Source organism: Morus notabilis, unplaced genomic scaffold (assembly GCF_000414095.1).
Source record: "Morus notabilis unplaced genomic scaffold, ASM41409v2 Scaffold500, whole genome shotgun sequence".
Taxonomy (NCBI): Eukaryota; Viridiplantae; Streptophyta; class Magnoliopsida; order Rosales; family Moraceae; genus Morus; species Morus notabilis.
In genome coordinates, this window is record NW_010361282.1 from 46022 (window position 1) to 60629 (window position 14608).

At 34.3% G+C, this 14608-nt stretch overlaps 1 protein-coding gene across 1 annotated transcript in view; it reads right to left on the reverse strand.

The window, feature by feature from the left end:
• Positions 1–3111, reverse strand: part of LOC21385557 (G-type lectin S-receptor-like serine/threonine-protein kinase B120) — a 3744-nt gene extending 633 nt beyond the window's left edge. Inside the window, exons 1-6 of the mRNA XM_024166270.1 lie at positions 2301–3111; positions 2049–2204; positions 1459–1667; positions 1043–1253; positions 699–936; positions 423–570 (exon numbers count right to left, since the gene is read on the reverse strand). Coding sequence (XP_024022038.1) covers positions 423–570; positions 699–936; positions 1043–1253; positions 1459–1667; positions 2049–2204; positions 2301–3111 — 1773 coding nt within the window. The remainder of the gene's footprint in view (positions 1–422; positions 571–698; positions 937–1042; positions 1254–1458; positions 1668–2048; positions 2205–2300) is intronic.
• Between the last annotated feature and the right edge of the window lie 11497 nt (positions 3112–14608).

Below are 14608 nucleotides of genomic sequence, written 5' to 3' on the forward strand. Positions count from 1 at the left end.
CCGCTCTTGTAAAAAAAAAACCTTACACCGCACGAGAATTAGAGAAAAACAATATTGCATATGAAGATTACTAAAAATTAAGAATCACAGTTGGCAGAAAAAGTATCAAGTAATTAGGCTCAACATAACTCTAACAATAGTCTTTCAAAGATTCATTACACGTTGGTACCGTTACAAAAGTTTATTTTATCCCTAAAACAAAACCAGATAATAATGCATAAAAGTATACTGTGCAACCAATAAGTTAAAAGGAAAATGGTAAAAGGAACTAATAGAAATTTATACTAGTTCTCTTCACTTCTCATAGTTTAGACACCAAAACAAGACTTTTCCTGTAATTTTCGGAGCTACCAAATGATTAATCCGAAGCATAAATTTGCAGTGTGTGAAGTGTGCGAGAATCATAGAGATTAGATATTTACGTATGCAAGAAGACCGCGAGTCTCAGAAGTATGCGAATCTGTATTCTTTCTGCCACTCAGGATTTCCAACAACAAGACTCCAAAGCTATAGACATCAGATCTCTCAGAGATGAGGCCTTGATGAGCGTATTCAGGAGACATATAACCTCTGAACACCATAATTTGTTTCAATCAAGCTATTAGCAGATTCGTATTTTTTTTTCTTTCAAGTAGTAATGTAATATATGCAAACAATTAAGTTCCTATGATTTGTGAAATTTCTTCTTGTTCGCTTACATGGTTCCAGCAGGTTTTGTGGTGTTTTCGTGTGACTGATTCACTCTAAATATTCTTGCCATTCCGAAATCTGATATCTTGGGATTCATATCGTTATCCAACAAAATGTTGCTAGGCTTAAGGTCTCTGTGTATAATCCGTATCCTCGAAAATTGATGAAGATAAAGAAGCCCTTGAGCTATCCCTTCAATGATTTTTACTCGTATCTGCCAAGTAAGTAGCTTGCAACGAGTTCGATCTGTCATACAATCAAATGATCATATGTTTGTCCACAATTGTTAAAGTACCATCAAAGGAACCTTTTCTATATAAGTTGAAAAACAAAAACTTGAAGAGCTACAAACCATAGAGGAAGAAATCCAAGCTTTTGTTTGGCATGTATTCGTAGATCAAAATCTGCTCTTTTCTGTCAATGCAGCATCCTAAAAGTCTAACAAGATTATTGTGTTGAAGCCTGGCTATGAGATGTGCTTCAGTTTTGAACTGATCCTTTCCCTGCCCCGATTTTTTCGAAAGTCGTTTTATAGCTACCTCGTATCCTTTCTTTAAAGTTCCCTGAGAATAATGGTCTTCAACTTTTCTGAACTATAATATTATAAAGTATTCAAGCCAATGAAATTAAGTCAAACCTTGTAAACAGGTCCGAAGCCACCCTCTCCAAGCTTATGTGCCTTCTTTAAAGTTCCCTGAGAATAATGGTCTTCAACTTTTCTGAACTATAATATTATAAAGTATTCAAGCCAATGAAATTGAGTCAAACCTTGTAAACAGGTCCGAAGCCACCCTCTCCAAGCTTATGTGCGTCTGAGAAATTATCTGTAGCAGCGGCCAAACTAGAAAATGTGAAAAACACCAACTTGCATGGCTTTTTTCGATTCCTACCTCTTTTCCGCAATTGACTAAGATCGGGAAGCTCGGAGTGGGTATGTTTTAGGCTCATTTCCACATCAAATAGTAACAAATTTTCCCCTGTTCGATCACATATAATAAACAAAATTAGTCATGAAGTATGTGATCCCCTACATTTACTACAAGTCCAATGACAATAAAGGGTAACTTGAAAATGATATTGAAACAGACTATGTCTTAATTTTACACAACATCTCCTAGCTTCATTATTCTTGTGTTTTCATGATTAGACAGATATATTTTAATTTTACATGTTACAGGAATTAAAAAAAAAAAAAACACACACACACACACAAATCAAATGCTACCACATAGGGGTTTTCATGGATTTGGTCAATCTGCAATTTAATCCGTAACTGTTTCAGTTACGGTACGTCTTTTTTTCTCTCCTGAATCTAATTATCATTATTGTTCAGCCATTGCATAGATATTCTTACATACCTTTGTTTGCAAGATTTCTTCTGTAACAGACAACTATAGCAAAAATCAACATCATCCCAATTACAATCGCTAACGCAATCATCAAAACATCTATTTTGATGCCTTTCTTAGTCTTATGTTCTGCATCTGGAGTACTTCCATTGCAAGCCGTTCGGTCTGCACACCAAAAAGGAAAATGAAATAAATGAAAGGGTTAAAAAGTTTATTGCATCCTCCTTAAAATAAAACTGACAAACAAAAATACAAACTTACAACTACAGGATTTCATTGAATCCGGGCTTAGAAGCCAGCGTTTGTCCTTTGCAGACCATGACTGTAGTTGAAGCAGCCCTGACTCATCCAACAGTAGCCGAGAAATCTCCGACCCTGCCTCTCCAACAATGGTGAAATACCCTTTACTAAACGAAATCAAATCGAATAACGAACTGCTGTTCTTACTCTCGTTCCGAAACACAAAACACGTATCTGACATGTTCTTGACGATTAGCTGCTGCTTAGCTGAATCCAGCTCAAGAGAGAAATCACCAGGAGAAGGGTCATCATCACTTTTCCATGACACTAAACAGGAATTCCCTTCACTAAACTTCATACCGGGCAAAAGGGTACTCGTAGGATGATCAAAACTTTGCCAGAGAGTATTTCCTGAACCATTCTCTCTCAGCACAAAATTTCCTGAATTTAATAGCATGGCATAAACATCTTTGCTTGTTGAAGTAATGTTTGTGACCATGTAGGACATTCTACCGTCGCGAATCACGAGGTTTCCATCGGAGCTGATGGTGAGAGTAGCAGAAGGAGTGAGGACAGGATACTCTCTATTAGCAACCCAAACATAGGGGTCGTCATTGATGTTCTTGTACCATATTCCCACATACCATTTCTTAGGATTTTTTTGAGGTGAGAAAAAGCCAAGCTCAAAGTCATCGCTGGCTATTGTCTCCGAAACATTGATCGATTGGCCACTGCGGATTTTGGTTGTAGCTTTGGTGAATGACAAACAAAGGGACACTAGAATCAAAGGAAGAAAGCAAGCGGCACTAGATAAAGTATTGCTCTTTGTCATGCCGTTGTGTTTGAGAAAGTTGAGAATATTGGATTGCTGGTATTGATTATATGTTTTTCTTGTTAGAGACTTGGAAGCATGACAAGTGCTTTTTAATGCTTTCTAAGCACTTTTTTCATTTTTTTTTTAGTTGAAAAACATGGCTTTTCCGTACTAGTTCTATGATCATTATAATGCATACGGAATAAAAACCTGACTAGCTAGTTTTTTCTTTTCTTTCCTTTTTGCTCTTAAAGAAAAAAAAAAGAAAAAAAAAAGAAAAAAGAAAAAAGAACATAGACAAGTGGTATCTTTACGTCCCACGAAGCGACATTTTCATATTCTAATGGGAACCACACTAGAATGAACAAGGGACAAACTCTAAACACTTTCTAAGCTATCTTGAGTCTTCATTCCAAGCGTGAAAAGGTAGTTCACTGTGTTCAGTGGCTAGACCAGCTGTTTAACCTTAGGACTAATAGCAAAAACGTGAATTATCGTTGATCATATGTTCAGATCTTTGACTGTATTAACAGACATACATAAAGCTCTACACACTATTTTTAGGTGGTGTAAAAATTGTATTGACCAATTACTGGGTTGAAAACTGACTAGTAAGCTGCGGTAAGATTTATAGCATTTTCTTATATTCTATGTAGTTGTCGCGATTATATGTTTTTTTTTTTAATGATCGAGCATATGAAATCTAATTGTCTGTTAGTTGATTGAAGTGAAATTAGGACGTTCTGGGAAAAAAAATAAACAAAAGAAAAAACAAACAAACATCAACAGTCAAGGATGGAGCAAAGATATGCATTTTGTTTTTTTTTTTGGAAGGGGGAGGCGTCAAACTTTAGGAAAATCACGATCTCAATAAACAACAGATTCCGCTGGTAAAGTTAAATATGATGTTCGATGTTCAAAGGAAATAAATGCATACGAGTTCCTAAACCGGACATGTAAATAAAATAGGTACTCTAACGATCAAGTACACGTATGATTATTTTTCAAATCCTCTATAATCAATTGAAAAAATAGAATCCACCGAGATCGAGAAAGCCATATCACAAAGCGACACAGAACACAAATCTATCAGACAGGCTAAACACCAAACAACAGATAGCAAAAAAAAGATGCCCACACAGTCGTCGTCATAGGAAACACACCACCAAGCATATCGAACTCCAACCGAACTTCGATACAGATGGGCGTGCAAGGAAAGATGCTCCAAACTATCGGCCACCAAACTCCAACCGAACTTTGTTGTGCTCCAACGGAGGCTCCCGACGCACACTGCCAACACCATTAACAAGCGCAGATCCAAGAAAGCTTGAGACCAGATTTCAGGGTTGAGAGCCCGACAACGCGCCCGAAGGCAGTCTAGGTCCTTTCTCGACAGGCCTCTCGATCGGCGTTACGTATTAGTCTTATAGTATGATCACTTACTAAGTCTAAAACTCATAAAATGTTATAAACACAATTCTATATGACCAACAAATAAAATTGTTATCCGACTCCGCACCAGATCGCTCTGAAAGAAATTCAGTAATTGGGTCCTACTGAAGTGGGAACTAGAATCCGGTAACTTGTTAGCTTCACTCGACAAACAAATTAATTATACTCTGATTGGTTAATTATACTCTCATAAAATGTGGCAAAATAATAGCACGTTTACTCCCTTAAATTTAGAGCAAAACCTCTAATCAGAACTCATAAACAATATTCCAATAATTTCAATCCTTAAAATTCTCAAGCAAAGAAAGTACTTATAAATTTCAAAACCATAAAAAAAAAAACGAAAAAAAAAAACATTAAAGTTCCTCCAATAATAATGGTACTTTTGCAATATTATTAAATTCTTGGATAGTTCACTTAAAAAAGACTGAATTAATTCATAGCTTTAGCTATTTCTAAAAGTAAAAATAATAATCATAATAATAATAATAATAATAATAATAATAATAATAATAAAACAGCAACGTTAATCTTTTATGGTACTGCAATGCGTTCGATCGACTTCATCATCATAGCAACTGGGCTTGGGATGCACTAATTTAGAACCATATACAGATAGAAACAAACGAAAAATGTAAGAGTTTTATTCGAGACAAGGTCGGACCCTTTTAGATAGTAAAAACAAAATAAATAATGCACCAAAAAATAATCACGATCATCTTGATCAAAAACGAAATATAATATCACGATCAATATCCCAGTAAACCTTGTGAATCACGATCTCTTCCTTATTTACATGCTTCGTTTTCTTCTTAGTAGCGAGACAACTGATCACCAGGGTCAACGACACTAAACATTCCGTTTGGCCTTTTATGCTCTTAGTTGTCATGAATGAGAAATTTATCATAATTTTTGTATAAGATAAAATTTTTTGAAATCCTTTGAATTATTAATATGAATACTTTTATGATAAGTATTTGTTGATATCAATAAAGAATAGCAAATTATAAGCTAAACCTCAAAAATTTCAAAGGTGCGATGCAGTTTATCGATTTTCAGACTATATTTAAGAAAGAGTCACAGAACGTTGTGTTAAACCCACAAGTGGGTAAACACATGAATGTTAAGTTTAAGAATTGAAAAATATTAATTCTAGGGTTTTAGAAACAATTGGAATGAAAAACGGATGAAAAAGGGATTTGGAGGGCCGAACTGAGAAAATTGAGGTTTTCGACTGAATAGGGTTGACCAACTCAAAATTTATTGACCAAGAGTCGATCAATAACTCACTCTTGAAATGATAGTCAAGGTTAAACAAAGTTGACCAAGTTGACCAATTGTCTGAAAAATGCGGATAAAACACGCACCGGATAGGAATTAAATTGAACTGAAATAATATAGATATTAGAGATGGATGGTTGAGATTTAAAATGATTTAATGGATGAAGGACTAAGATTATGACATGTGGAAAGCAAGGTGGCCGGCCAAGCTTAGTGAAGAACGAAAGAAAGAAATTTTTTAGTGAAATTTTTGCAAAACGGTCCTTGGAAAGTGCCAAAATTACATTTTAGTCCTCCCACTTTATTAGGTCCGGTTTTTAAGAGATAAAAATACAACTAGATGCTCATTTTTCATGCCAAGAACCAGAGAGCATCAGCCAAAGAGAGGAGCAGAAAAAAAAAATTCACCCAAAGTGAGAAAAATGAGTTTTAATCAAAATTGACGAAACTACACCGCTAGTTATAATCACTAAGGACTTCTCTTCATTCTCTAAGGTAAATTTCGGTTTTCTTCTCACTTTTTTCTACTCTGACTGCACGTTTAAGTATGGGGGAAAACATGAAAAAAAAAAATTTCTTCAGATGATGATTAAGCTTGTGGTTGTTAAGCAATTGGAAATCTAGTGCTTAAAGGATGACTTATTGGTTATAAGATTTTATTTCTAGCAATTTTTGGTTAGGGAGAATTGTTGTCAAAATTCATATGAAACCCGAATTGTGATGTGATTGATGATAAAGTTGTATGAGAAATATTGTGGTTTTTGTTTAAAGGTGGAAACAACGGATAAAATGAACTATGGTTAGCTCAGGAAACACGGGAAATTAGGCAGAATTCTGCCGAAATTTAGTTTGAGACTTTGAGTTAGAACCGGTTTTGATAAGGAATAGGAGAATTAAGATGTAAAAAGTAAGTTGATTCGATGATCGGAGATATATAGAAAGCTAAAACGATGAAAATTCTCAGTTTCGGACCAAAACTAAAAACTAGGTTATTGACCTAAAAATTGAATCCGGCGCTGTTTTGGGCTAGAGAACTAAGATAAAAGCTTAGTTTTAAAAAGTCACCAACATAATGTCAAAGGAAATTTCACTCCGAACAACTTTTGTGAAATAACGTGTTTCTCAAAAACGACTGTAGACATCAGTTTCGGGCAAATTTTTGAAATAGGTCCAAAATGTGATTTTAGGTAAAAGTGCACGGGTTTGGTGAATATTGACGATATAGGTAATGTTTTGGTCTGAATAACGTACAAGAAATCGTAGATCTCTTTAAGAATTTTTGGAAACGGCATACTCACTTTAAGAAAATAACATTTATGAAACCACGAATTCGGATCAAATTGTATTTCAATTACTAATCTTAGATTGTAAATCTAATAATTAGAAATTTATATGATAGGACCAATAGGTGATCAAGGAAGAAATGTTTCCAGACACTCGAAATCTGTGACCTTAGCGGAACTCGTGTAAATACAATAGTTTGTCTATGTCTATACCACGAACAAGACAATTTCTTTGTGTTGCACAAAATTGTGCATATGATGATTTCTTTGTACGTCACTAAGTGAAAGATGTTACCTGAAACTTGTTTGGTGCTTTGAATGTGCTTATAGACTTGTATTAGCCGTAGAAATTTAATCTGCGATAAAGTCAAAGTTAAAGTCAACAAAAGTCAAACATTTGAATAAAGTCTAATTTCTTAAGAAATTGGTAAGAATGCTCGAAGATGTACCAATAAGACTAAAATTACTGTCATAATATGGAAAAATGACAATAAGATGAAAAGATTAAAAATATTGTCACAATATAAAATGATGACAGTAAGATGATGTGCAAATAAAGATGGCAAACGATAAGAAGTTAATAATACTGTTTGTACCAGCCTTCGCAAGGAAAGGTTATTATGTTTATGAAATAAAACCGTGAGTGAGTTGGTTATGGTTAGCAACCCTACTCCTCACTAGTTATACGCGCAACGGTACAACAGGATGGGCCTCATAAGAAGTAAAAGCTATGAAAAATGAACAACACAAAAATGAAAAATGTGAAGAAGTATGAAACAAAAGAAAAGAGTGCATAATACAAAAGAAAAGAAAGCATAATATGATGAACACTTTTAATGTTTAGGAAGTGTGCTAGGACGTATGATATGAATGTATATATGGGTATGCATTATTGTTTGGTATTTATTGTGATCTACTGTTAGTTGCTGAGCGGAAGATAATTAGGTTTGTTTGTGTTGGAGGAAGCTCAGGTAAGGCACCGGCTCCCTAAAACCTGTTTGTTAGGCGTGTAGAAAAGGATGAAGCACTGAGATGCAGGAAAGGGGGTAGTAGATGCATCACTTGTTTTGGAAACGCTGCCAAATATTTTGTGTATAATGTAAATAATGTTTTATGAACGTAGATGAGTTATGTAATGAAAGTAAAGTATACAAGTCAGTGAGGCTATGCATAGAAACATCGAGTCACAAGGTATGTTTATTGTATCTAAATGCTATAGCATTAATGGCATGCATAGCAAAAATGCTATTGCATTAATAGCATATGAAAGGTAATGGTATGCAAATGATAGGCTAACTACATGACCACGAGTAAGGAAAACAAGTTCAAGGTTTTAAAAGAAAAGTTGAAAGTGTTTTCAAGATAGTAATTTTTTATATTTGAGTTTTATAAAGATTAATAAACAAAGTTTTATTCCGCCAAAGATTTTAGAATCAAATTTACTATTGAAAAAAAAAATTAGTCTGAATTTTTAAGAGGTTATAATTAAAAAGTATTGATAGATAGGAAATACTAAGTATGAGTGTAGAAATGATGACTGAGAGTTAAGGGTCGTCACAATTGGTATCAAATGAAAAGTTTCTACCACCCACCCATATTCTGCTTGGCATCCGATTTTATATTGTCCAAGTAAGTTTTTATTTCTTTTGGCTTTAGAATTCAGTGTGTGAATTTTGTTCTTTTATAGGATATACGAAATGGTTAGAACAAGACGAACTCGTTCAATTTCATGTGGAGGGCACAGAAGAAGTATCAGGGGACCAGAAAGGAAAAAGTGTCCGCATAGTCTACCCTTTATACCAGAAATGGAACCTATTCCTTTAGAGGTACCCCAACAATCCAATAGAGTAGTTAATCCACCCCCGATTGATAAGGAAGTGCAGGTAACCATGATTAGGGACCTAATAGGATCTAGGGTCACTACAAGAGCTATCTTAGCACTTTATAAATGTAACCCATCTACATATGATGGCCAAGCTCAACCAACTAGACTGCAAGATTGGCTACACATAATTGAATATCTGTTAGTAGCCTGTAATATAGACGAGAGTGATTGGGTGATCCTAGCAGCCGGCCTATTAGAGTCCGAAACTAGACAATTTTAGAGAGGTGCGGTGGAACAAGAAATGCACATGAGGTGCCATGGGAAAATTTTTGTAGTTTGTTATTAGCTCAATTTCCATTAAAGGAAGTACCAGTACCTGACATACCACCCACAATGATAGCACCAGAGTTAGCCTCTACATCATGGACTCAACCACAGACTAGTGAGACTGACTTTATAAGAATGGAAAAGTATATTCACAAGGTTGATAGATTTAAGATGCGACCATATGATACCGTCAGAGATGATGCTGAGCAATTTTTCAATGAGATCATAACTTATCGCAGCATCGTATTAAAGGAACATGATACATGCTTTATACTTTGGAGAAGGTCAGTAGAGGAACTAAAAAATATGATATTTCCTCGATAGGATTCTACTTATACCCTTACCCAATTCATAGAGGAAGTAACACAATTAGAGGAAACGTTTGCTAATGGAAGAGAAGAACAAGAACAACGTATCAATGAGCGATGAATAGAGTTTGAATGTAGGCAAATGGAATACCGACGTAGTTTTGGAACTGAAGTTGGAGATGAAGTTATTCCATCTTCTCTACACTAGAAACAAATGAATGTGGATCCTCAAAACATTGTAAATTCGAGTGAGGAAGAAGATCGAGAGAAGGATTCCATGGATGCTAATGAGGCAGGAAATGAGAATTATGAACATGTATAGTATGATGTAATGTTTTGATTATGATGTTACTATATAACAATGTAAAAATGTATTACAGATGTATATGTTAATAATACATGTTCTATGTAAGTAACGAATGATGAATGTGTATATGTATGTTTGAGCGGATATGTATATGTATATGTATACAGACATACAAATGAATCAAAGATAGTAAAAAAAAATGTGTTTACTTAAGGAATGCATTTTACAAATGAAAAGTGTGGTTAAAATGCTACCACAATTAATGAAAGTTCTATTATTTTAAAACAACTCTATGTTATGAAATGCTATTATGATTTGTTTGATGTGTTTGCTTAAGGAATGCATTTTACAAATGAAAAGTGTGGTTAAAATGCTACCACAATTAATGAAAGTTGTATTATTTTAAAACAACTCTATGTTATGAAATGCTATTATGATTTGTTTGGTAATATATATACACACATATCCGGAAAGCTAACCATGTTTGCCATTATTTCTCTTATGTAGACACACACAAAAACATGGTTCATCCACGTAGACAACATTTGGTTCAGGAAGTAGAAGTGGACTTAGCTACCACCATAGCTAATTTACGAGCCAGACTAGAGGCTCAAGAGCACAAAAATAAGAATTTAAGAGAATAGTTAGAGCAAAGAAATCAAGAACAAGAGAAAAAAAGAGTGCCACCTGTTCAACCTGAACCGGTACCACCAATGGCACATGCATCGCAACCAGAGCCTGCGATGCTAGAAATGGTGCCACAAGCTATGCATGTCGTTAATCAAGAACAATCATATGAATGGTTCCGTAGAATGAAGCCACCAAAGTTTGAATGATCCACCGAACCACTAGAAGCAGAGGAGTGGTTATTTTCACTCTAGATAATTCTAAATTTTATGAATTTGAGGGAGCAGGAAAGAGTTCTCTGCGCTTCGTATGTATTGAACAAAGATGCATGTTGCTGGTGGGAGATGGTGATAATGAGAAGAAATGTGGCAACAATGACTTGGAATGAATTCTTGGAAGAATTCAATGCTAAGTACTACGATATTGTAGCTCTCCGAGCCCAACAAAATGAATTCAATAGTCTGACACAGTGATATGACAGTTACCAAGGCTTGCCATAAATTTGACCGGTTGGCAAGGCTATGTCCTCAATTGGTGCCAACAGAAATGGAAAGGGTGCGACGGATGTTAGTAATGTTTCACCCTAAAATTGCTACAGTAGTGGACAGTGGAGAAAGAGCACCCACCACAGTGGCAGATTGTGTTAGTAGAGCAATCCGAGTAGAGTATCACCTGGCTCAAGCTAAGGAAGATAGAACTAAGTTTTGCGAAGTAAAGAAAAAGGAACAAGTTCAGGCAAAGCAAACCCAAAAAGGGAATCAAATGAATAATCAAGTTGGCTAGTGCATTCAGATTAACAAAACCGGACATGGAAATTGACCTCTGCAGAGCAATCAACAGAATAATCAGAACCTGAATAAGAGACAGAGGAATTTTGATGGGAATCAAAACTTTAATTCCCGCAATCCGCAGCAAAGGCAAGATCGCAATATAAATGTAGTCAAGTGTCCTAAATATGGAAAGAAACATCTTGGTGAACGCCATTACGGAACGAATAGTTGCTATTGTTGTGACGAAGAGGGCCACATTGCCAAGTATTGTAACTAGAATCCAAATAGGCAACCCGCCAAACAAGTAAATGCCATGCAGAAGAAAGTTGAGGAAATTCAACCTCAACAAGTCATAATAGGAGCCATGCCACAAATTAATGCTAGATTGCTAGCATATACGAAAAATGATGCGGAAGCTAGCACATCAAGAGTGGTGACAGGTCAGCTTACTATTGTTCAGCACTCAAGATACGTATTATTTGATTCTGGTGCATCGCATTCATTTGTATCATATGGATTTGCTGAGAAATTAATTTACGCTAAAAATAGAATTGGTCAGAAATTTAGGACTACCCTGCCTTTTAGGGAAATTATATTGTCTGAATTTAGACTAGAACACATACTGAGAGTCGTAGCTGACAGGAAATTATACACAAATATAGTCGTATTAAAGATAATCGACTACGACAACATCCTAGGAATGGATTTCTTAGAAAAATATCAAGCCACCATCGACTGCTGCGATATGAAAGTCATTTTCTGACCCGATGGAGAAGAAACATTCGAGTACGTCGATCGCTCTAAACTCACTACCAAACAAAAGATTAATGCAATGGAAGCAAGGAGATTGCTTACTAGTAGTTGTGAAAGATATCTAGTTCATGTTGTGGATACGACTAAAACTGATAAGTTGCAACCAAAGGAGGTGCTGATAGTTCAAGACTTTTTGGAGGTCTTTCCAGAAAAATTACCAGGATTGTCACCGGAACATGAGATTTCGTTTGAAATTGAAATTTTACCTGGAACGGCACCAATTTCTAAGACTCCTTATAGGATGGCTCCGGCATAACATAACGAATTAAAAACATACTTGCAAGAGTTATTGTATAGTAAATAATGCTGCTAAACATTATATGGATGCATCACGTGTTTTGGAAACGCTGCTAAACATTATGTGTATAAAATAAATAATGTTTGATGAATGTAGACGAGTTATGTAATGAAAGTAAAGTATATGAGATAGTGAGGCTATGGATAGCAACCTCAAGTCATAAGGTATGTATAGTGTATCTAAATGCTATAGCATTAATGGCATGCATAGCAAAAATACTATTGCATTAATGGTATATGAATGGTAATGGTATGCGAATGATAGGTTAAATACATGACCACAAGTAAGGAGAACAAGTTGAAGGTTTTAAAACAAAAGTTGAATGTGTTTTCAGGATAATAATTTTTGATATTCGAGTTTTATAAAGATCACTGAATGAAGTTTTATTCCGCCAAAGATTATTAGAATCAAATTTAGTATTGAAAGAAAGAAAAAATTTAGCCTTAATTTTTAAGAGGTTATAATTAAAAAGTAGTAATAGATAGGAAATGTTAAGTATGAACGTAGAAATGATGATCGGAAGTTAAAGAACGTCACAGATGTTTGATAGGTTACAATGACTAAAAGGAGACAAATACGTTTAGAATATATATGTCTAGATTTTTACACTTTATTCTTGATTAAAATTCTTTTTTAGTCAAATAACTATATCAATCAAAGAGTATTAATCTAGAGAAGAGATAAAAATTGAAACGCATCAATTCAACAATTTTCTCTAACAAAAATATTGCAACTAAATAGAGTTTGAAATCATAGTTATTGCATGATCTCAGTTTACATTTTATCTATTATACACAATTGGCTCCCCCATCTATCGTGTCCTTTGCTGCGTCAATAATCTTAAGCGGAGAAGTCTTTGGTCTGAACTTTCGGTCTCTCTTGTTCTTCATTGCTTCAAGTTAATGGTGTTTGGTTTCCGAGAAAATACTGAGAGAAAGAAACTGGAGTAGAAAAGAAAATTCTGGAGAAATGATTTCTGTTATTGATTAATCTGTTGGGTACAGTTTGTTGTCTTAACTAGTAGCTGCTAAAGTCTTAACAAATTATGAATACAACCAATCCCTGAGTGACACGTGTACAGATTAAACTAAATACCAAACTAAAACAGCTATTGTGATGCCTTCTCAATAAATGGAATTCAGAGATGCATACTATACTATTTAATCTTTAAGTATGACTATTCGTTTCTTCTTCTTCTTCTTTTCTTCTGAGAAGTACATTATCAGTTCTCTTCAAATATTAAGTCCCGTTTATTTCACTAGTTTAACTCAGTTCAAACAATTAGCACGGTTTGAATTCGTGTTTGAAAGCACGCAGCCCGAATTATATTTTATGTTTAAACTAAGTTAGACTGTTGATTTTAGCTTTTAACTCTCCCTCAAGTTCAACCGTTTAAATCATTTTTTCACAGTAAAAAGGTACCCACTCTTTATGTTTTTCACACTTGCTAAATACAAATTAAAATTTTATTCCCTATTCAAATTAAAATTTTAATAACACATCTAAATGTCAATTGGAACTATAATTTAAACCATACTCTTCGAACTTTTATGTTAAAATCAAAAAATTTAAACCAACAAAATTTAAACTAGCAAATCAAATGGGAGCTGAATAAATAGGAGGTTAAATAAATGGTATATATGCATATTCGTCAATAACTTAAAAAAAAAAATGAACTATAATTTAAACCATACTCTTCGAACTTTTATGTTAAAATCAAAAAATTTAAACCAACAAAATTTAAACTAGCAAATCAAATGGGAGCTGAATAAATAGGAGGTTAAATAAATGGTATATATGCATATTCGTCAATAACTTAAAAAAAAAAATTATGTAACGCTTTTGTTAGATTTTTTTTATTTACACGCAATAAAATAAAATATACCTTCAAAAATCCGAGAGTACAGAGCTGCACCATACTTATTGCACCCTATCATTAATTTCTTATGATATTACTATTTATTTTCTAATACATATATGATAACAAGTCATTCACAAAAAAACCTTTCGATTAGTGGTTTTAGTTTTTTTTTCTCCCATTAAAAATGTGGAACCGACAGTATATGGGCCTTATATTTTTGTGAGCCATAGAAACAAAATTGATAAATTTTATAAATTTCTTCTGAACTTTATTATTTGTGCCAAGATGTCACCAAAAATGAATATGTGTATGCCTCCTGAAATTAACTCTTTTAAGTTTTTTTAACGGAAATGGTTATAAATG